Raw genomic sequence first — 22837 nt, 5'->3', positions numbered from 1 at the left:
AATTTGACATAGTTTTATTTAAAATACCAGTTTTTTAGTTGCCTTTATGAAGTACCTATGAAAAGTCTGCCACATGACATTGTTTTCTTAGTTGAATATTATTTTACTAGTATCAATAATACTGGAGAAATGCTCTACAATGAAAGCAATAAAACTGTATATATTCATTTCTTGGGATTCTGTCAACTTCAGTATGCACACTAGTATTCTGCAATGTCCGCACAGGAGAGAGGCAACCAAGACATTACAAACTTCGGTTTATTTCATATGAAAAACTAATTGAGTGGGAGTGGAGGACAGCAAATATTTTTATAACGAGATGGAACAAACATGACAGGCCTTCTCCTACAGAGTGATCGAACTTTGCCATACTCGACAAACTTTCAGCAAACATAGCCCCTGTAATGTACGATGCTAATACACACTTTATTGAAGACTGAACAGTATTGTGAAGCTTGGAATCTTATGGATGACAAGTGCCAATATTTCATTCCATCATCTGTTAGAGAAGTTATTGGACGGAGTTATGCAACAATAGATTAACCAACAATTTGAAAAATGTTTAGATATTTGCACAAATCTGTTGTTGGCTGGATTGTTTAACTCGGAAAAATCAACAATCTGTACTCTGCTAAGTACACGCCATCCCACACTATTGGCTACAGCTTCCGCTAACAATACTTGTGAGTCACTAGTGTAGCTCAGATGGTAGCATGTTTGCCTGCTGATCTGGAGTTGCACTCAGTCGTGGATTAGATTCCTGCTTGGACTGATTACCTGGTTAGGTTTTTCTGAGAGTTTCCCCAACCGTAAGGCAAGTGTCAGGTAATCTATGGCGAATTCTCGGCCTCATCTCGCCAAATATAATCTCGCTATCACCAATTCCATCAATGCTAAGTAACTCAGTAGTTGATACAGCATCGTTAAATAACCAATTAAAGGAAAAACAAGGCTTACGGGTAGTTCAGTAGGCAAACCCAAGTTTAAATTAATGGTCTCAACCATTATTTACAAATAGCAGGTGCTCTTCACTAGATCCTTCTCCAGTCTTTGTGACCCAGCTCTCCGCTGTTAGATTTCAGTAAACAAAGCCTCAAAACAGTTCTGATATATCCACTCATACATACTCAGTGTCATTTTTAAATTTTAGTACCTAAAATTCCATCCTTAGTACCTAATTATTTAAGAAAGAATAATAATAACCTTACGTTAAGACATACACAGAATTATTTAATTGTACTCCTAGAGCAATCCCGTCAACATTTTTCTCTAGAACTTTTAGAGTAAAAGAATTTTATTGGCATGTTTCAGACCTGCACCCCCCATAAAACCTGTTCGAGGACAGATTCGGAAGAATGATACCTCTAAACCTAGTGTCCGACTACAAAGAAGTGTCAATACAGTAAAGAAACCTGATCCAAGAACCAATAAGAAGGAAGAAAAGCCAAAACCTGTTAAGAAAGAAGATAAGAAGGAAGATAACAAGGTGAGACTAAATTGAAACGTGTAACACATTGATATTAGACTGTAATTTTCAGCTACAGTACATGATAGTTACCACAATTTTATGAAATATGAATATTCTACAAAGAACTTGTACTGTATATGGTATGTGTTGAGCGTTTTTTTTTAATTTTTTTATTATTATTATTATTATTATTATTATTATATCTTTCCTTCGTATTGATAGAAAGTATGATTCTGCACAAATTGATACCTCTATACATCTCCCTTTTTTTCTAGTGTTAGGTACTTTTTATTGTCTGACTTTCAATCTCAAGCTTCTACCTCTGAGAGTAACATGCTGCAGCTCTCGATTTTTTCTTATATTCAGTGTTGATCATGACTAAAGACGAGAATTTCATGCTAATGCATGTTTTTACAGGAATAGGACATAGCTGAAACTTAGTACTTATCCACTTCATTACTTTCTGGTTCCAAATATGTGTACTTTTTCCGTGCATATTTGCATGTTTTGGCCTTTTTGAGAATAAAAACATGCAGAATGCATATTTAAGGAATTTTTAGCTTAATAATGCATATAATATACATTGTATTCTGTTTAAATGCATGTTTTAATGGTTTTGAGTGGACACCTCAATTTCTCGATTTTTATGTACCTTATTTTAGCTTCAGGAATCAGGATTGACGAAGGAAAAGAAAAAGACCTAAATGACATAAAAATTAAATAAAATGTTGAGATTTTCACAATAAACCAATTTAGAAATGATATTAGTTGTTAACTGTGCAAAAAAGAAAAGTGAAGTGAAATAACAAATTTGGAATAAAATTGAAAGTACATATTTTAATGTATTTTCTGCTTGATCGTGCATATTTCATAGTTTGGTAGTACATGAATGATACATATTTTCGGATTTTATATTGCATGAAATTCTCGTCTCTAATCATGACTAAAGCTCGGATTTATAGGCACTGAAAGCTATCATTTTTATTCATTTTCATTTATAAAATATACAAGCCTTAACTGCGTCCCTTCTAAATTCTATTCTATTGTCATTATTTTCGTAATGGCCTTAACCACCACTTACAAGTTAGAGTTCTGTTGACTATGGATACTAAAAATTCTTAATTTGGTTTCCTTCAGAAAGGAAGTATAATTTAGGGTACTGTGTCATAGATTTAGGGCGCATGAAAGAATTGTGTTCCTACATGAAGAGATTTCTGCAAAAAATACTGGCCATTTTTACCCACATCAAAAGCCAGTTGTGCTTGTTATCATGGCAAGAAAATCGCTTTTTCAGGCCGTAACAGTTCTTTTGGGACTAGTACTTGGCAGGATGATGATGATCATCATCATCATCTTTCACGTATTATCATATCATTAAGGGTAATAAATTCGTCTTACCAGGCTACTACGATCCCATGGAGATCTTAGATGACCATACCAATGATAGTGATAGTGATGGTGGTGGTGTTGATGATAATAGTGATGATGTTGATGAGGACTAAGATGATGGCGGTGATGACGAGGATGACAGCTACCATTATCTTCTTCTTTTTCATTCCAAATATTTCTGTTAAAAGAGTAATCTAATATTGATCAATAGAAACACTGTAAAACAGTGAATAAAATACATCGAAGTCCGTAAATAAAGCTACTCTAATTCCTGAAAAAAGTCTGTATTTAAACATCTAAATCATGAAAAATGTCGTTACTTGAATATGAAAATCATGAAAAAAAGTCTGTATGTAAAGTAAACATGTAAATTATGAAGAAAAAATTGGCAATAAAACAATCTTTCCCCTACAGACTTCCTCGATATTAATTAATAAGGCTGATTACACACTAGATAGAGAAAATTGTCATATGAATATAAAAAACATTAGGCCTTGTGTAATGAACTTGAGGATTGCACATGCGTGACACACAGATTTTCATTTTTCACATCTGAGCATGATAAAATATGAAAGACCATCCCATTTTCGTACTTATTTTGAATGTCTCAATGTCGAAAATAAAATAACGGAATTTCGTCAAAAATAAATGCACTATTTTGTGATATTTGTTTAATAAAAAAAAATCTCATTTAACCGTTTACCAGCCAATGTTGCCATATGGGAACAGTATTTTAAAATATTTTTAAAATTATTTAAATGTAATTTTTGGTTTGAAATAAAATTGTATTATGTTAACAAACAACTGAACTTTGTTTATGAATTCTTGTTTCGTACTTTGCTTATCTCATGTGCCAATAAAAATATTTTAATTATAGTTGTTTTTGCAGAAAATTGTATTTCTCAATAAATTATTAAATAAATTAAACTCGAGCGTGTTTTCAATGTGTTTTAGTACTTTTATACTAATTACAAGCACCTAACAAAATTTCGGCATGGAATTCGTTGCGTTTGGACCATTTCCTATATCTTGGGAATAGGAAGAAACTTAATGTTCCCAATTGGAAACATTGGCAGGTAATAGTATACAAGTATATTCTTTAGCTGTGATTTTATTTTTGAATTTCTTTGACGTTATTCAGAATACTGCAACGAATTCTGGCCAACAACAGAAAATAACGGTAATATATTCATACAAATTTCAGACTGTGTTGTAAGTGCAAGTGCAGCAAGTGGTCAGTCCGTCAGTGTGTGACTAGCATTCACGTTTACCTGTACGAGACATGACTTTTAAAAAGTTTCTAACTCTTGAAGAAGCTATTGATTAGATTCATCAGCCAGATAATGAAAATCTTTTAAGTGATAATGAAGAACTTGAAATTAGTCTGTTGGCTCCTAAATAGAGTGGTAACATCACAGACAAGGAAAATATTCAAGATAATGTTTTGGAGAAAGTAGTTCCTGCAGATGTTTGCGGCAAGACTGTGGTAACTGCTAATCTAAAGGAAAAGGACGAAACTAGTTGTCCAGCACTTCCAAACAAGCCATGATAAGTAACTCCGTCTGGAAGAAAGCTGCCATTTTTAGCGAGGAGATTGAAAAACGTAGGAGTGAGAAGATTCTCGCGGACCAGCATCCATTAGAAGATGCTTCCAGGAACTTGTCTTGATCATCTTGCTACAATGACCCAGATGCATGCAGCTCAGAAGGGAGCACAATTCATGACCAGCAAGGAAGACATCGCTCAATTTTTCGGTTTACTTCTCCTAAGTGGATACCATTCCGTTCCTGTGGAAGACCTATACTGGAGCACAGCAGAAGATGTTTCAGTTCAAATTGTGCCAACTGTTATGAGCAGACAGAAGTTCAGAGATATGAGAAAGTTTTTTTCATCTAATGAACAATACTGAACTGAAGGCAGGAGATAAGCTTGGAAAAGTTACCTCAATACATGATGAATTAGGAAAGAATCTCCAGCAGTTCGGGATATTCCGCAATAAACTGAGTATCAATGAATCCATGGTTCCATATTATGGGCATCATTCTTGCAAAATGTTTATAAAAGGTAAACCCAAACGTTTTGGATTCAAAATTTGAATGTCGTGTTCCAGTAGCGGGTATCCTTACGCTATGGAAATCTACTCATCAAGGATTCTGAAAATCAAGGACCATTAGGAACCTGTGTGATCACTGGACTACTCTCAGTTGTAGGTGATCCGATTCAGGTAGAAATATACTTCGACAACTTTTTCACATCATATAATTTGCTGAAAGAATTGAAGTATATGAAAATCAAAGCTATAACAACTGTACGTGAAGGGAGGATTGACTACTACTCACTTACACCATCTCAGACGCAGAAGAAATTGGAGAGGGGAACTTTTGATTACTGACATGATGGCGATGTGTACATATGTAGATAGAATGACAATGTGTTGTCACTCTAGCAAATGCATTGAATATGGCTGTTGTAGGAGCTTGGCAACTTCATGGAAAAACTTCGAAAGAACACCTAGAGTTCCCGAAAGAAGTGGCTCTTGCCTTGCTCGATTATTTTACAACGCTTTATCAACATCTTAGGTTATTTAGCATCTGAATGAAATGAACTGATAATGCCGGTGAAATGAGATGGGGTCCAGCATCGAAAGTTATCCAGCATTTGCTCATATTGGGTTGAGGGAAAACCCCGGAAAACCTCAACCAGGTACCTTGCCCCAACCGAGAATCGAACCTGGGCCACCTGGTTTCACAGCCAGATGGGCTAACCATTACTTTACAAGTGTGGACATGTGACAAACATTACCTGGTAGAATCCAAACAGGGAAGCTTTGTGCAATGCAAAAGTAATGCACGTCCTCAGTGTGGGGGAATGTTCGAGAAATATGCATTTGCATTGTTTTCCAGTGTTTCATGGATTTTTGTAAATAAAGTAATTTACCAGTTCATTCTATTTTTTCAACTTGGTGTGTGTTTTTTTAGGAAACAAATTAGTTAATAGTATGTATTTGTACTATTATGGAGATAGAATAAAGTTTTGTTAAAAAAGAAAAAAAGACAATGTTACCTGCCAATGTTCCCATTTGGGAACAACAAAATAAAGTGCGAATTTATAAAAAATAAAATAAAACATCACTATACCTTCTTCAACTGACTGGTGTTTAGCCATATGAAATGAAAAAAATAAATAAAACTCGTCTGCAAATGAATTCGGCAGATAAACGGTTAAGTCGAAAAAGGGGGGGGGGGGACGAGCAAAATTCGTGGCAAATCGCGATTGTAAAACGTGTCTACATAACGAATCTCGTTCATATCTATACAAATTTTAACTCCCTGACTCAATTGACAGAAATTCCTAAAAAAAAATCATTCGCGAAAATTGGTATCACGATTGATCAGTAATAAACTTCATGCATCTAGAACTCTGTCCCACATTTCATCAGCTATCCGAACAGGTGTTATTCTGCTCAAATAGACTCTAGCCTACAAATTTCAATCAGATTCATATTAGGTGAATTTGGAGACCGATCGACCAGGTCGAGATCAGGCTACCTTATAAACCATCTTTGAATCTGGTTGACAGTATGTATGGGGTAGTTATCCTGCTGGAAGAAAGATGTTCCTTCTGGATGTCATTCTCGGGCAGAAGGGATCATTACATTTGCCAAAATGTATTCCAGAAGGCATGCTCCATCCTATAACATCCACCCTCCAACCCAACCTGTTAAGTCTCTCACGAAACATTCATCGTGACCATCCATATGATTGAACTAGGGCAGGACCATTGTTGCTACTGGAAACAATTACCTTGATGAAGAAAATGACATTTTTCCAATCAAAATTCTGTTGTAGAAGATGAGTTTGTTATTTACTAGAGTTTGGATATACTGTATATTGTAAGAGATGTTGTCATCACTTAAATCTAGCTTAGCGAAACATGTGATGAAAAATTTGTAATTTAAAAAAATTAAAATTGTTGGAGACTTGAACCAGTAAGTTACTATTCACTCATATTGTAGACCCATGCCATAATGATCTACTCTACTGAAACTGATAGCACGTGATCATCCTAATACACGGTTTTCCTGCTCATGTGTGCTTCAATTGATTTTGTATTTATCAATGTTATTATTATTTTACTCATCAGAAGCCTTGATGTATCTAGAATCAATCCTCCATTCGAATTTATAACATATTTCAGACTCTTAAACAAATTACAACAAATTTAAATGGTTTAATTATGCATCGTGTGGTGAACTACAGCTTTGATGAAACAAGCATATTATGTGTCAGCAGCCTATTCGTTTTGCTACCAAGTGTACATGTCCAGTTCTTAAGTGAAATGTATATAAATTTTAGATTATGAAGCAATCGTAACTACATTACTGGTACATTAAAACCTCTAATAAATTCTTAGACTCCAGGATATGCAGTTTATCTTAAATTTATTTTCACCTCAGTAACTCAACATTTATTGAAGATTAAACAAGTTAGATATCCAACATTATTTTGAGTAACATGAAACCCACACTCAGAATTTTTGTTTTTCTAACCTCAAGATCAAAATTCAATCAATTAACATTATTCATATCTTCATATAGATCCATATCTTATCATGTGAATAGGTTTTGATATTAATTGTATCTGTATACAGCAAAATTTTAATTAAATATTTTCAGGAGAAAGGTGACAAGGAAAAGGAAGAGATTGAAGAGGAAGAAAAGAGGTTTGAAGGGTCAGGCTATGACCGTGATCTGATAGATATGTTAGGTAAGCACTAGTTTAATATACAAGTTACCAGCTATTCACTGATTGTCACTGCATACAACTTTCGACATTATTCCTACTTTCAGAAAGGGACATAGTCCAAAAGAATCCTAACATCCGATGGGATGATATTGCGGACTTGCATGAAGCCAAGAGATTACTGGAGGAGGCTGTTGTTCTTCCTATGTGGATGCCAGATTTCTTTAAGGTATTGTTCAGCTAGCAGCTGTTGTTTTGATTATAGTTATTGAAAGGTTACTGTGCCGACTGCTTATTGTATTTGAATCTTGCTAGCTGAAAGTGTTTTTTTTTTTTTCTGGGGTGGTCTAGTACAGTTGTGGCAAATCATGCATAATATGAGAAGCACGTACATCGTGCAGAGTTCTACACATAACTTCAGCAGTAGCTAATAGTCAATAGAGAAGTACACACAGCAAGTCAGAGGAAGTTGCCATGCAGATTAAGAGCTGGGTCATTCCATACAACATTTTAAGAATATGCCAGTGATGTCATGAATTTTTTTGGGCTTTTAATATAATAATGTTATTATGAAAATAAATTAAACTGCCAAGTATGACCGCCATATCATTAATATTTTAGTCATATGGATGACTGAAAAATGGATGGCAGTTACATGCTATCCATAATTTGAAATATTCTAGACACCCTATATGAAGTGTCATCGAAACTAAAGAGACGCCATTGTAAACCTGAACAACCATATTTTAATACCTTAAAGACTAATTCGAATAATATTAAGGGATGCTCACAAAAACACCTCATTGAAAAAAAGAAATAGTTTTATATTCGAATGCACCAATTTAAATTAATGCGAATTTCATTCGTATTGAATAAAATTTTATTCTTAATCTATCTCTCAAGTTTTATGACATAACCTCAAAAAACCTGTGACTTATTAAATTAATAACATTATTAATTTTTGTTCCGACGGTTGAAAATCGCTTGCTCTGTGTGACGGTCGCAGCACTCGCAAGACTTCATAACGATGAGTAATCTCAAACGTTCATCTTCCTGACCTTGATCGCGCAACATTCTGTACAATGGGAGAGCCTATCTGCTGAGCTCCTTTATTCCGGTGACTTATTTTTATTAAAAACTGACATGATATTTTTATTCAATATTCTGAAATTTTCACAGTGGAATCAATATACCCTAAAGAATTAAATACATGTTTTTTCGTCTGTAAAAATGAATTTCATTTTGTGTTCTATATTATTTTTAATTATTTTACGGTGGGTAACTACTTAAAAAATTATACATTTTTTTCATTTTGAGGGAACTTATAAACAAGGCTCACCTCTTTCGAATTGCATTGAAATCACTTTTCCATCTTCTTTCACATAGTAAGAAAACTTCAATGAATGAAACCGTGTTCTTTGCTAAACCAGTATTTTAAATGCTGATTGTTACCAAACAATGAAGGATATAAATATAATATTGCGTGAAATTCATATTTAGAACATACAAAATAACCTACTACAATATTTTTAACTTTTGAGACATCATGGTTCAAAAGCATACTTTTTTGCATGGAATGACCCTGCTATAACACTACTTTTGTACAGGGTGTTTGACTCAAGCCATTCATAAATTGTTTTAGTCATCATGCACAACACGACTAGGGGTGGACACTTTTCGTCATTGAAATTCTCTAATTCGCAATGCTTGTATTTTAGTTTTAATAATAATTTAAACAGCTAAAATAACAAATACACAAATGTAGATGAGTGGGGCATATTCGCCTCTACCGTGTTGCAGGAAAGTGAGGTTAGCGGTCGTCGTTGCTACATCTGTTGAGACTATTGTCTCTCTTCTCTCCGTAGAGATGATTTAAATGTTGACTTAGGCTTCTGCGGCCACTGTTTATGGGTTGTAGGTTTCTGGGTTCTTGCCACCTCTGTACACAATAATATGCTATAATGTCGACCGCTAACCTGACTTTCCTGCAACACAGTAGAGGCAAATATGCCCCACATGAAAGACCACAGTAGAACATCAGCAGTCAAGGTCATATGGCGCTTATGAAGGGCCAGAGCAGAACACCAGCAGTCAATGTCGCCTCCTGTTTCCTGCAACATTGTGGAATACTCTCAATTATTGGACGACCATCAGACCAATCACAGGAGGAAAGCCAACAACCAATCAGCGATCGACAGGAACACAGAAACAGCTATGAAACATCACGCCAGCAGTCAAAAAGTCACTGCAGCTCTGAAGATGGTCGAAATGTCAGCTTCTAAAAACAATGACAACGCAGCAAGAACCCAAAAATCTACAACCCGAAAATAATAGTAGTTTCACTTCCTAAAAACCGGAAACACATCAAATATAAATAAAGTAACAAAAAAAAAGGCCTATAGTAGGGAGTAGTATTTCGTCCGCAAACCACTTGTGTCAACAGCTGCCCTCATTCTGCTCGACATGAAGTCCACAAGATTATGGAATAGGTTTACATTCGTGGCCACTTCCACACATCTAGAATTCTGTCCCACAATTTGTCAGCTGACCGAATTGGTGGTTGTTCTGTCCAAATAGAGCTTAGGATCCCTTTGACACTTCCCACAAATTTTCAATTGGATTCATATCAGGTGAATTTGGAGGACAGTCGACCAAGTCAACATCATCTGGTTGGCAGTGTGTACTGAGTGATTATCCTGCTAGAAGAAAAGCATTCCATTTCTCCAGTAGTTGAAGACCTGTTAAAGAGTAGCATATGCTACACATCCACAGTATGTTTCATCTTCAAATGTTCCTTCTTCACAACTCAATGACACCTTAAACCACGATCTCTAAAACATCTCCTCACGATATATGCAGAACCAGGAAAGTTGGACGCCATATTGAGTTCTGAGGCAGTTCTAAACATGGCGTCTTCTTACCTTTCAGAGATGTGCGACTGGTCAGAAATTGATGATTCGCAACTTCACTATGCTGGAGAAAAGTTTAGTCCACCTCTTAGCAATTGAGAAAGGGGAATCATTCTGGCTGCCCTTGATGCAGAATAACCTATGCCAATCAGGCAATGATTTATTTACAGTGTTGTCTGTCTGTCATTTTCAAGAGTAATGACGAGACAGACTGGTTTATTTACAGACAGGAGTATGTCTTGAGAAAGAAGGTTTTTATTTACTAGAGTTAGGGAATATATTGTAAGAAATGTCGCCACATAAATCCGGCTTTGCAAGACATATGATGGAAAATTTATAATTTAAAAAAATTAAGATTGTCAGAGACTCGAATCTTGAACTAGTACAGTTGGGACGGTCGTTCTGTGCCGGTGTGCTTGGTTACTTGAGCAACAGAGTGAGTTTATAGAAACACGTGACTTACCGCCTCGGCTGGGATCTGCAGCGTGTAGTGACATCATCATGCGCAGTTGGTTCCAGGATGTGCGATGAACAGCACATTCCACTCACTGTTGTCCAGTATCATCACATCACACGTGTTATCATAATAAATACAAACTGATTATAAACATAACATGATATCCATGGTTCAATTATATAGCAATGAAGAGAAACAGACGCAATCAATATATCTAATCATCAGACGAACTTTCGATACCAGATATATCACCACCATTGTCGTCGTGATTTTCGTTATGATCATCATCTTCATCGTCGTCGCTTTCACTACTGCTGTCTCCGCCCGTAATTTTGAAGCTTTCAATTACATTTTCCATAATTCCTTCCTGTTCAATATATTCATCTTCGATTTTTTCAACATGTTCACATACTTTTTCCCATTTTTCTACACTGATGTCATCAACCCGTTGTTGGCACAATTTCATCACTTGCTCTAATTTAAAAGTTGTGTTTTGACCGGCTACCCACTGTTTGATATCTGCCCAAATCAATTCCAATGGATTTAGCTCAGGTGAATACGGCGGCAATCTGAGTACACAATGTCCATTCATAGCTAAGAGATTGTCAATCACGTAAGTTTTATGAAGTGGCTTATGTGTTTTAATGAGCCCGTAAAGCTCCACTTTCAGCATATTTTCCTGAAACTGCACATTGTTTCTTCTAAGCCAGTCCTGCATATCACTTTTCTTTGAATTACTTGAGGGAGCTTTATGCAACTGCACGTTATGGTAAGGTGCGTTATCTATTATAAAAACAGATCTAGGGGGCAAATTCGGAATCAACTTTTCCGTTATCCACTTCTGGTAATTGTTGGCATTCATTTCATGATGGTAGTCTCCAGTTTTCCTGTTCGATTTAAACATTAGAAATGCGCCAGGTACAAAACCCGCTCGACCCCCTGCATGAACAATAATAAGCCTAGGTCCTTTCGAAATAGGCGCCAGTAAGCCTGAGGTTTTGTCATCACTCCAATTTTTTGGTCTTGTATGCGTGCTATGAATATACGTTTCATCCTCGTTTATTAGAGGCCTACCTTCTTCTCTGTATTTCTTTATTGCGCGTAAATATGATACACGCTGTTCTCGAATATCATGCCTTTCCTGTAATACCGCTTTATTATTTCTTGTCTTCTTCCATTTAAACCCCATATCACGTAAAATGATCTTTAAACTTGTACTACCGCCATTAAAGTTTATGGCATCTTTTAGTTTAGGTAGCAGTTTACTGACAGTGGGCACTGTTTTGTCATTTATATAAAAATTATAAATTGTCTGTCGTATAACTCTTTTATCAAAATCATCAACATCTGTGATGCGTTTCGGTACATGATGAACTTTACCGGGCGTTCCAAAAGAGGTCCCTTCTTCCTCACACTGTTTCCCTTCTTTAATTATCTTTCTTATTGTTCTTTCGGGCACTTTAGTTGCTGCACTCGTTCTTGCGCCTTTTTCAGCGGTATTAAAAAGTCTCCAGAAGCTGCTTCACTCTTCATGAAAGAATGTATATTGTTCACAACTTCCCGAGTTTGGCTATGCAGTGTTTTTGCTCCAAGTTTAGACTGAATAGGAGGCATTTTAGTCTACACAAACACACACAACTGCAATTTGCCACGATAATAAATAAACAATATGAATATGAACTAAACTAACAAACAGCAATTATCACGCACGTGGCAGGACGATGTTACACAGCCAAGGCTTTCTGCGAGACTGGCCACTTGCCATATTCTGCGCATGCGCGAGAGTGTAGGCTCACTGGCTAGCTACCACATGATTCTCACCGGCACAGAACGAACGTCCCAACTGTACTGTTCACTCATTTGTAGACCGTTGTTGGTTATGCTACTGAAACTGATAGTACCAAATCGGCGTAATATTAGGTTTTACTTTTCATATTTCCTTCCATTTTGTATTTGTCAATTTTATTATTATTCCACTCTGTAGAGGCCCTTATGTATCTGGAACATTTTTAGATTTTATAACACATTTCAGACTGTTAAACAAAATACAGAAAGTTTAATGGTTTAATTATGTGTTACATGGTAAACTATGGCTTTGATGATACGAGCATGTGCAGTAGTATGTATTTGGAACTTACAGATGTCAGTGGCCCATTATTTTCGCCACAAAGTGTACATGTAATTATTTAACTTGGTCTTTATTTTATCTTTATCGCGAGTTTCACATGTATTTGATGTACTTAGGGACATTGTTAATACTATTTTATTTCAATTAATAAAACATTATTTTTAATATCATGTATTCTAAGTCTGTTCAATAATATCTTCCCATGGACTTCGACAACTGGCATTGGGATAAGTCAGATTTTTGCCTTAAATAATGATTACATATAATATTCGAAAGACTATTGTATCATAAACTGTGCAAAATAATAAAAACAGACTGTTACAACCACGTCTTTACTATTCCTATTGTACCAAAACTAAAACAGCTTGCTTGATAGAAGTGTTGACTGCTTACAAGACAAAGAACTCTGCTTAGTTTACTCATGAACGTTTAGGGTTAGAATTGTGCTTCTTGGATCGTCAACTTTATAATTTCTATTTTAGATGTAACACCTCAATTTCTTGTGTGATTTGTATTTTTATGCACACAATAAAAAAATGATATAGGCTATATGAGGTGCTTTGTAGTTTCGAACTGTTACTGTAACTGACTCTAGAGTCTACTTTAATCAGTTTTAATTGATTGTTTATATTTATAGGGTATTCGACGGCCATGGAAAGGTGTGTTGATGGTGGGTCCACCAGGCACGGGCAAGACAATGCTAGCCAAGGCTGTGGCTACCGAATGTTGCACTACATTCTTCAATGTCTCCTCTTCCACTCTCACTTCCAAGTATCGCGGTGAATCAGAGAAACTAGTCAGGCTATTGTTTGAAATGGTATGTAACAGAAGAACACATCTTTTTGGCTCATTTATATTGCTTGTTATTAAATGCTCAGAGGAACTGGGTTCTGTTCCTACAAGAAATAATTGTCTCTTATGAGTATAGCATAAGCATAATAATATGTATAACATAAATCTTAATACTGAACTAATATTTAATGATATTTTCTTGCTCTCTTACAATGACTCTCATTACTGATATTATACAGGATGTCCCATTTATCTTGTGCACCTATTATAACTTTTTTGTTTCGATAGGTATTGGAATTTTTGTTTTTGAGAGTTATATTAGAACGAGGGGCTAACATGAGTGTAGAGATTTGGTGCATGTAACTGCATTATGGTACAAGATACAAGTGACGTCATCAATTTTTCAAATATCACTACATAAATTTAATCATGTTGCATTGATTACACACATTAAGACGAGTTCAAAAATGTATCACAATGTCACCTTCCCAATCAATAACAACAACAACATGCAAAATGAATGCCATCAGAATCTGCCATTTGTTGTGGTGCCCCATTCATCTTGTGCATTAACTTACACAAAATGAAGGACGACTGACGTCTGTACACGTCGTGTGTTGTGTGTTTGCTGTGTTAACATGTAAACAAACCACAACAACTGTCGACGCCTCAATCCACATACAGTGGCGTGCACGTTCTCCAGACCTGTCGCCACTCGATTTCTTCCTGTGGGTAACAGTTAAGGACAGTGTGTACCAGAACATTCTAACAACACCAGACGACATGCAGCAACGCATTCGATATGCTTTTGTGTCCGTTCAGCCAGCAACATGCCAGACAGTCATACAGTTTTTCGAGGAACACCTTTGAATGTGCATTAATGTGAATGGTCACCATTTGGAACATCTACTGTGACTCTCAAAACATAACATTATCACGTTGGAAGTACGTTTTTGTTTTGTTTTGTTGTTATTGATTAGGAAGGTGTCATTGTGATACATTTTTGAACTCGTCTTAATGTGTGTAATCAATGTAACATGATTAAAGTATGTAGTGCTATTTGAAAAATTGATGACGTCACGTATATCTTGTACCATAATGTAGTTACATGCACCAAATTCCATGCTCATGTTAGCCCTCGTTCTAACATAACGCTCAAAAACAAAAATTCCAATACCTATCGAAATAAAAAAAATTATAATAGGTGCACAAGATAAATGGGACACTCTGTATATGCACGTACATAGATTGACCTGGACAGATTATTTGTAAAATGGGTGGTTTTGTCTCTTGGTGCACTCTTGGTGGAAAAAAACAGATGTTTTCTTGCTCTGAAACATGCTGTTAAAAGCAGTTTACCCAGAAAAATCTCTAAAAGACAAAAGAAACAACAATAAAGATACTGCAAGAAAAGTAGTTGTGTTTATGTTTGTACTTTTTAATAACACTAAGCACAAGTAAGAATTTGTGTAGTGTGTTTGTATTTTAAATACGTAATTTGAATATTATTATTTCAAATTTTATAGTTATGTATTTTTACCATTTAATATGCAGTTTGATTTGAAGTCATAGTATTGTAGGCCCTTTGTCATAAGCTCATAAAATGATTTATTGATATTGTAACCAATAACCAGTATGGATAAGTATGTTGATTTTGTTGTTTAAAATTTCATATTGACAGTTGTCCGAGATGTCGAGTTCCCTCCCCTAACCCTCATTTCAGATTCACACTACTGACAACCATCTTTGAAGGTTGGCATCTCTGCTTGTACAATTTTTTACACATTCAGGTTGCTTCTTCGACATACTTACTTACTTACATACTGGCTTTTAAGGAACCCGGAGGTTCATTGCCGCCCTCACATAAGCCCACCATTGGTCCCTTTCCTGAGCAAGATTAATCCAGTCTCTACCATCATATCCCACCTCCCTCAAATCCATTTTAATATTATCTTCCACCCTACGTCTCGGCCTCCCCAAAGGTCTTTTTCCCTCCGGCTTCCCAACTAACACACTATATGCATTTCTGGATTCACCCATACGTGCTACATGTCCTGCCCATCTCAAACGTCTGGATTTTATGTTCCTCATTATGTCAGGTGAAGAATACAATGCGTGCAGCTCTGAGTTGTGTAACTTTCTCCATTCTCCTGTAACTTCATCCCTCTTAGCCCCAAATATTTTCCTAAGAACTTATTCTCAAACACCCTTAATCTCTGTTCCTCTCTCAAAGTGAGAGTCCAAGTTTCACAGCCATACAGAACAACCGGTAATATAACTGTTTTATAAATTCTAACTTTCAGATTTTTTGACAGAAGACTAGATGACAAAAGCTTCTCATCCGAATAATAACACGCATTTCCCATATTTATTCTGCGTTTAATTTCCTCCCGAGTGTCATTTATATTTGTTACTGTTGCTCCAAGATATTTGAATTTTTCCACCTCTTCAGAAGATAAATCTCCAATTTTTATAGTTCCATTTCGTACAATATTCTGGTCATGAGACATAATCATATACTTAGTCTTTTCGGGATTTACTTCCAACCCTATCGCTTTACTTGCTTCAACTAGAATTTCCGCGTTTTCCTAATCGTTTGTGGATTTTCTCCTAGCATATTCACGTCATCCGCATAGACAAGAAGCTGATGTAACCCATTCAACTCCAAACTCTGTCTATTATCCTGAACTTTCCTAATGGCATATTCTAGAGTGAAGTTAAAAAGTAAAGGTGATAGTGCATCTCCCTGCTTTAGCCCGCAGTGAATTGGAAAAGCATCAGATAGAAACTGGCCTCTACAGACTCTGCTGTAAGTTTCACTAAGACACATTTTAATTAATCGAACTAGTTTCTTGGGAATACCAAATTCAATAAGAATGTTATATAAAACTTCTCCCTTAACCGAGTCATATGCCTTTTTGAAATCTATGAATAACTGATGTACTGTACCCTTGTACTCCCATTTTTTCTCCATTATCTGTCGAATACAAAAAATCTGATCAATAGTCGATCTATTACGCCTAAAACCACACTGATGATCCCCAATAATTTCATCTACATATGGAGTTAATCTTCTCAAAAGGATATTCGACAAAATTTTGTACGACGTCAACAAAAGTGATATTCCTCGAAAGCTACTACAGTTAGTCTTGTCCCCCTTCTTAAAAATAGGTACGATTATGGACTCCTTCCATTGTTCTGGTACAATTTCCTTTTCCCAAATTGCAAGTACAAGTTTATAAATTTCGCTCGATAATGCCCTTCCACCCTCTTGTATTAATTCTGCTGGAATTTGATCAATACCTGGAGACTTGTATTTTTTCAGATTTTCTATCGCAATTTCGACTTCAGAAAGTGTGGGTTCCGGTATGAATGGCTCAGCAGTTTGTATTTGAATTTTGTCCTGATCATTTCTATTTGGCCTATATATATTTAGTAGTTGCCCAAAATAGTTTTTCCATCTGTTCAGGATTGAATGAGAGTCTGCAAGTAAGTCACTATTCTCATCCTTGATCACGTTTACCCTTGCCTGATATCCGTTTTTAAATTCCTTTATACCCTTATATAAATTTCGAATGTTTTTATTCTTAATATTTGTTTCTACCTCATTCAGTTTTTCCTTCAAGTAATCTCACTTTTTATTCCTAAGTGTATGACTTGCTTCCCGTCTTTCATTGAAATAATTATCTCTTCTTCGACATAGCTTGAGTAAGTTTCCACTTGTTTTGTAGATGTCACACCTTCATACCTCTATCAATTAGCCCTCATATCACCGTTTTAGGCTTAATTTCTGTACCATATTCCTGCACTGTATGTTACAGCTGTGTTGAAATTTCTATTTTCACATACTTTTCATAGTAGAGAACGACAGTCAAGAGCCTTTGATGTAGTCCATTTTCATCTACATTTTTCTTCTGATTTGATATTGTATGCTTCTCCTTTTTAGTTTTTTGAGAAAATTGCTTAGTATAAAGACACACTAACACAAAGAATTTGATTGATTTCGGCCTGTGATTTACCACGAGCTTTAATCTCATATTGTGTTCCCTTTCGAGGAGAAACATTTCTAACTTTGTCCATTTTCACACACATTCACAGTAATGTCAGTTGTGAGTGATACTTCTACCTGTTAATAACGCAGTCCACCTTTCCCTACTCCTTCCAACTTACTTCTTGCTGCAATTAAGAATTGTGAGGTATTCATTGGGAATAAGTAGAAGTATTGCAACGAAGGACAGGAAATCAGACATGAAGAGATTTTTCTGTCATGTATTGGACATGTGAAGTGCAGCTAAAATGCGATATCTTTAACCCTCCTACTACCAGAATTATTTTGTTACATTGGATACTACTAGGTGACCCCAGTAAATGAAGTAAGGTAACAATTTGTTTTAAGAACTAAATGTATTTATATAGTTATACTGATGTACTGGTACATTTACTCACATCATTATATTGACAAAACTGAGTATTCATACAGTGCTTTTTAACTATATTTTGATTTAGCTGTAATTTAATTTTTACACTTCACACAAGACAGGTTTGAATGTTGCTTACACACGATAGAAAACATATAGACCTACAGCATCTCTCTTGATGTTTTCTATCCACAGTACGTTCATATAGGTGATATCATCCGAATTTTGTTCCCCTCTGTATAATAATAGGAATTACTGGAACTTTACTCCATCGACTTCTTTTTTTCTATGTTAGAGATGTTCCCAACTCAAGTAGAAATTCTCTTCTTTTGTAATTACTGTTCTGTTCCATTCAGAATTTATGTGCATCCAAATTATGAAACCATTGAGTGCACTGATATCCAATAATACATTGTAGAAAATAACCATCCATTTTGTGGTGTAAGTTCTGACTAATTTGTCCATGGTGTCTGCACCTGACTTTGTAGCATTTTAGTCGATATCATGATGTGTTTTATTGCTTCACTGCATCTTCTTTGAAGTGCATGGTACTCAGCAATGTTACTACCTTACCATTTTTATTCTTGCAGGAATGTAGAGAGATAGGAAGGAGAAGTTCTTCCCTTTGTCAAGACAAATAATTGCTTACCCATGTTTCAAAGACATCCCTTACAGGAGATAGCTTATCAGGAATACGATTCTGTGTTTTATAAAATAGGCATTTGACAATATTTCATTTTTATGGTAATTAAATAATCAAGAAGAAAGCCACTTTTATATGGGATCATTTGATACCCCAGTGGTACTCAATGTAGTAACATTTAATAATTTTTCATATAGGCCTATCCAAAATAAAATAAAAAGTGAAACATTGCTAGATAGATCACATTCAAAGGAACGAAGTCGATTTATTTCAAAATTTTAAATAAAATAACAAAACAGATACGCGACTTTGAATGTGCTCTTGGGATTTTATGCAACTCCATAGTAGTAGGAAGGTTAAGCACATCGCCAATAATTGTTCAAATGTGCACTAAAATGGCAATTAGAATGTGGTATGACATGCTGGAAAGTGCAGGAAAACTATTTCATAAAACAAAAGCAGGATGAAGTTAAGATTCACTTGCGAATTTATATTTCATAATATAAAATGTATTTTGCTAATAATTTGTCTCTGTCTGTATATGTTCGATAAAATTAGGAAGGAATGTGCATGCTTGAACTATTTGCTGAAGGTTCAATAAGTTTCTGATGGGAATATAAATGTTAATTGCTACCTCTGTATAAACCTGTTATTGTAATCTGTTTCGTATTAAAGTAACAGCTTTCTCTTAACTGTCTTTTTGAGTCTCTTATGTGACTACTGTTGCAGGCCCGTTTCTATGCTCCCAGCACAATATTTATAGACGAGATTGATTCCCTGTGTTCGAGAAGAGGGTCGGAATCTGAACATGAAGCATCAAGAAGAGTAAAGTCAGAGCTTCTAGTTCAGATGGATGGAATTAGCACCAATAGGTGAGCTCGAGCTTTTGTCCCTGTTATGTGTAATGGTGTTAAGTTTTCTTAATAATATTTTCACACATACATAGTGTTCTGCTAAATTACAGATCTTTCACTGCAAACCCAGCATTCTCCAATCTTTCCTATTTTCTACGTGAAAATTAATTTTTTGTTCCTACAGAATTATCTGTTATAGTTACCATTGGTTATTAATGGAGAAAAATTTGCTCAGGCGCCGAGGATCGAACTCAAGTCCTAATTCTACGCACTACCGGATCGGCATAGCTCAGTGATTAGAGCATCCAGTGCGTAGATATATGTATATGTGTGTGTATATATTATATATATATATATATTTTGCAATGCCCTCCTTTGGACAAAAAACTATGAATGAATAAATACATATTTGTCTCCTGGAATAATTAAGGATACATAGTATTTGTCCCATGTAACTTGGCATTTGTAGCAAAAGGCTTTACTTGCTTAAATTGCTATCCTTTGTAACGAAAATGTGGTGTTCTCTTTCAGTGAAGACCCCGGTAAAATAGTTATGGTTTTAGCTGCAACAAATTTCCCTTGGGATATAGATGAAGCATTACGAAGAAGATTAGAAAAACGAATATATATTCCTCTTCCAAACGGTAAATAACAAGATTATTAAGTGTGTTTGTATGTTTAAAATGCTGTCTAGTCCATTTGTACCAATTTAATATGCTTTCTTCTTTCAGGCGATGGTCGGGAAGCATTATTAAGAATTAATCTGCGGGAAGTAAAATTGGATCCTGATGTCGATCTGAAAGATGTTGCAATGAAGTTGAAGGGCTACTCAGGAGCTGACATCACCAACGTCTGCAGGTTGGCTATCTTCTTTGTTATGTGTTGTCTAATTCATATGCAGGGTGGAAGGGGACCAATGCACCAAAATTTAAGAGGTGATTTTACATGTTAAATATAACAAACATTTTATTATACTTTTTCTTCAATGAGGCACCATTAAGCAGGAAAAAAAAATAGTCTTTGCCGAATGTTTGCAGCGCTCTATTGCTGTAACAGCCTGAGAGAAATGGCTGATTGTTATACAAGCAGACAGGTAAAAGTAATCTGAGTAGTTAGTGTCTTGAGACTTGTTTTGCAAATTAAACCATGAATTTCAATTGAATAATTGCGAAAATCGTTAAATAAATCTTGGAACATAGTGCACTGTCTCATGTCTCCAACTGAGCACAGCAGAGGGGGAGAGGAAAGTAAGAGATTAGTAGTCGTACTTGCTAGATTTATTGCAGTAGCCGTGATGTTGCCAAATGCTTCATAGAAACATAACAGTTTCCTCTAAAATGGTGAATGTTAGGAAAAAAAACTTATTTAGATTTTTCAACCTCTCCTCATGATCTATTACCAGTTTCATTTTGGTGCAGTGGTTACCTTTCCACCCTGTAAACCACAGTTCCAAGGACTCTTTAATTACTTAATGTGTTTCACATTGTATATTTAATCTCAGGAACCCCATTGTGTTCGTATTTTTGGAATATGATTGAACCTGAATCTCTGCAGTAGGTTTTTACTTAGAATCATTTGTCATACCTATGTACTTGCTTATGGCTTTTAGAGAACCCAGAGGTTCATTGCCACCCTCACATAACCATCGGTTCCTATCTTGTGCAAGATTAATCCATTCTCTATCATCATATCCCACTTCCCTCAAATCCATTTTAATATTATCCTTCCATCTGTGTCTCAGCCTCCCCAAAGGTCTTATTCCCTCCGGCTCCCAACTCACTCTATAGTCCGGATCAGCTTACTTAATACCCTAAGGGTGAAACCTAACCATTTTTCCCCCATTACTACATAAGCTAGTGGATTATGGTGATTTTCTAGTTTGCAGGTTGAATTTTGTTTTCCAATTTCGTTTCGAATTTCGGTACTGAGAAATACAACTGGTAGTGATTTTATAACTGTTATGTTGGCAGCAGTGACACAAGTTGTCAGTAGTTTAAATTCTGAAAATTCAAACTGTTCCAGATTTCTGAGCCGATTACTGGAAGCTAATGAAATTTGAACATACTAATAATTATTTAAATCAGTATTAATATTAATACATAATAGTTATTGTGTTGTGGTTACAATTCAAGATTATAGTCAGGTAGGCTAAGTGTAAATAAATATAACATATTTCATGTGATACAGCCCCTTGGTTAATCGACAGAAATACCATTTCATATTTTAATTAATTTCTTTTGTGTTTAGACTTCTATTACAGTAATGGAGTAAATATTCTTAAGCATACATTTCAATGTAGCATTCGTTTCCGGAATTTGTACTAATCATTTCATGTGCTCAAATAAAGTACATTTTTAGGTTAGGTCTCGTTAATCGTAAACTGTTTAATCAAAGCAATGAATTTCATGTTGTAAGACAAAATACATTTTAATATTAGATCATACAGTAATCTACTGACTACTAACATATGTGCAAGAGGTGCAGAAGGAAAATATACTCTTTCACAAATTATTGAACCATTTAGAAAACACCTCCCTAACATAAAGATGAGATGTGGTAAATAAGCAAGACATAATTATTATTATTATTATTATTATTATTATTATTATTATTATTATTATTATTATTATTATTATTATTGTGATAGTATGTAGCATTGTAATTTTACCCTCTTTGGTGATATCTAGTATTAGTTGGCAAAACTGAAGAGACTGCCAAATTAGCCTTTTTGGAATGACTCTTACTTGATCCTCACTATATATGCATTTCTGGATTCGCCCATACGTGCTACATGCCCTGCCCATCTTAAAAGTCTGGAGGCTGTGGTTGTGCCAGAGAATCAGTGCCATTCCGAGACTTATTTTGAGGTTTCGTAACAACCTGTTTTTTACGGTGATGGGTTGTTAGCCCTTTGCTCAACCCCCAAGCTGGAGGACCACCCCTTATCTGCTGTCCATGACTGCTTATTCAATATATTCACAGTTACCTTCCATATCTGGAGGCCGTCTCTTCTATCCGCAACCTGAGGACACGCCAT

The 22837-nt window shown here is 35.5% G+C and overlaps 1 protein-coding gene across 2 annotated transcripts in view; it reads left to right on the top strand.

The window, feature by feature from the left end:
• Kat60 (Katanin 60) overlaps positions 1-22837 on the top strand; it is a 169043-nt gene that overhangs the window by 133191 nt on the left and 13015 nt on the right. For both annotated transcript variants that reach the window (XM_069839866.1, XM_069839865.1), the window contains exons 6-12: positions 1312-1486; positions 7533-7623; positions 7707-7828; positions 13731-13910; positions 19676-19818; positions 20332-20444; positions 20532-20658. In XM_069839866.1, the coding sequence (XP_069695967.1) occupies positions 1312-1486; positions 7533-7623; positions 7707-7828; positions 13731-13910; positions 19676-19818; positions 20332-20444; positions 20532-20658 (951 nt within the window). The remainder of the gene's footprint in view (positions 1-1311; positions 1487-7532; positions 7624-7706; positions 7829-13730; positions 13911-19675; positions 19819-20331; positions 20445-20531; positions 20659-22837) is intronic.

Source organism: Periplaneta americana, chromosome 11 (assembly GCF_040183065.1).
Source record: "Periplaneta americana isolate PAMFEO1 chromosome 11, P.americana_PAMFEO1_priV1, whole genome shotgun sequence".
Taxonomy (NCBI): domain Eukaryota; kingdom Metazoa; phylum Arthropoda; class Insecta; order Blattodea; family Blattidae; genus Periplaneta; species Periplaneta americana.
The sequence above is the reverse complement of the archived record's forward strand: the minus strand, read 5'-3'. Positions and strand labels throughout refer to the sequence as shown.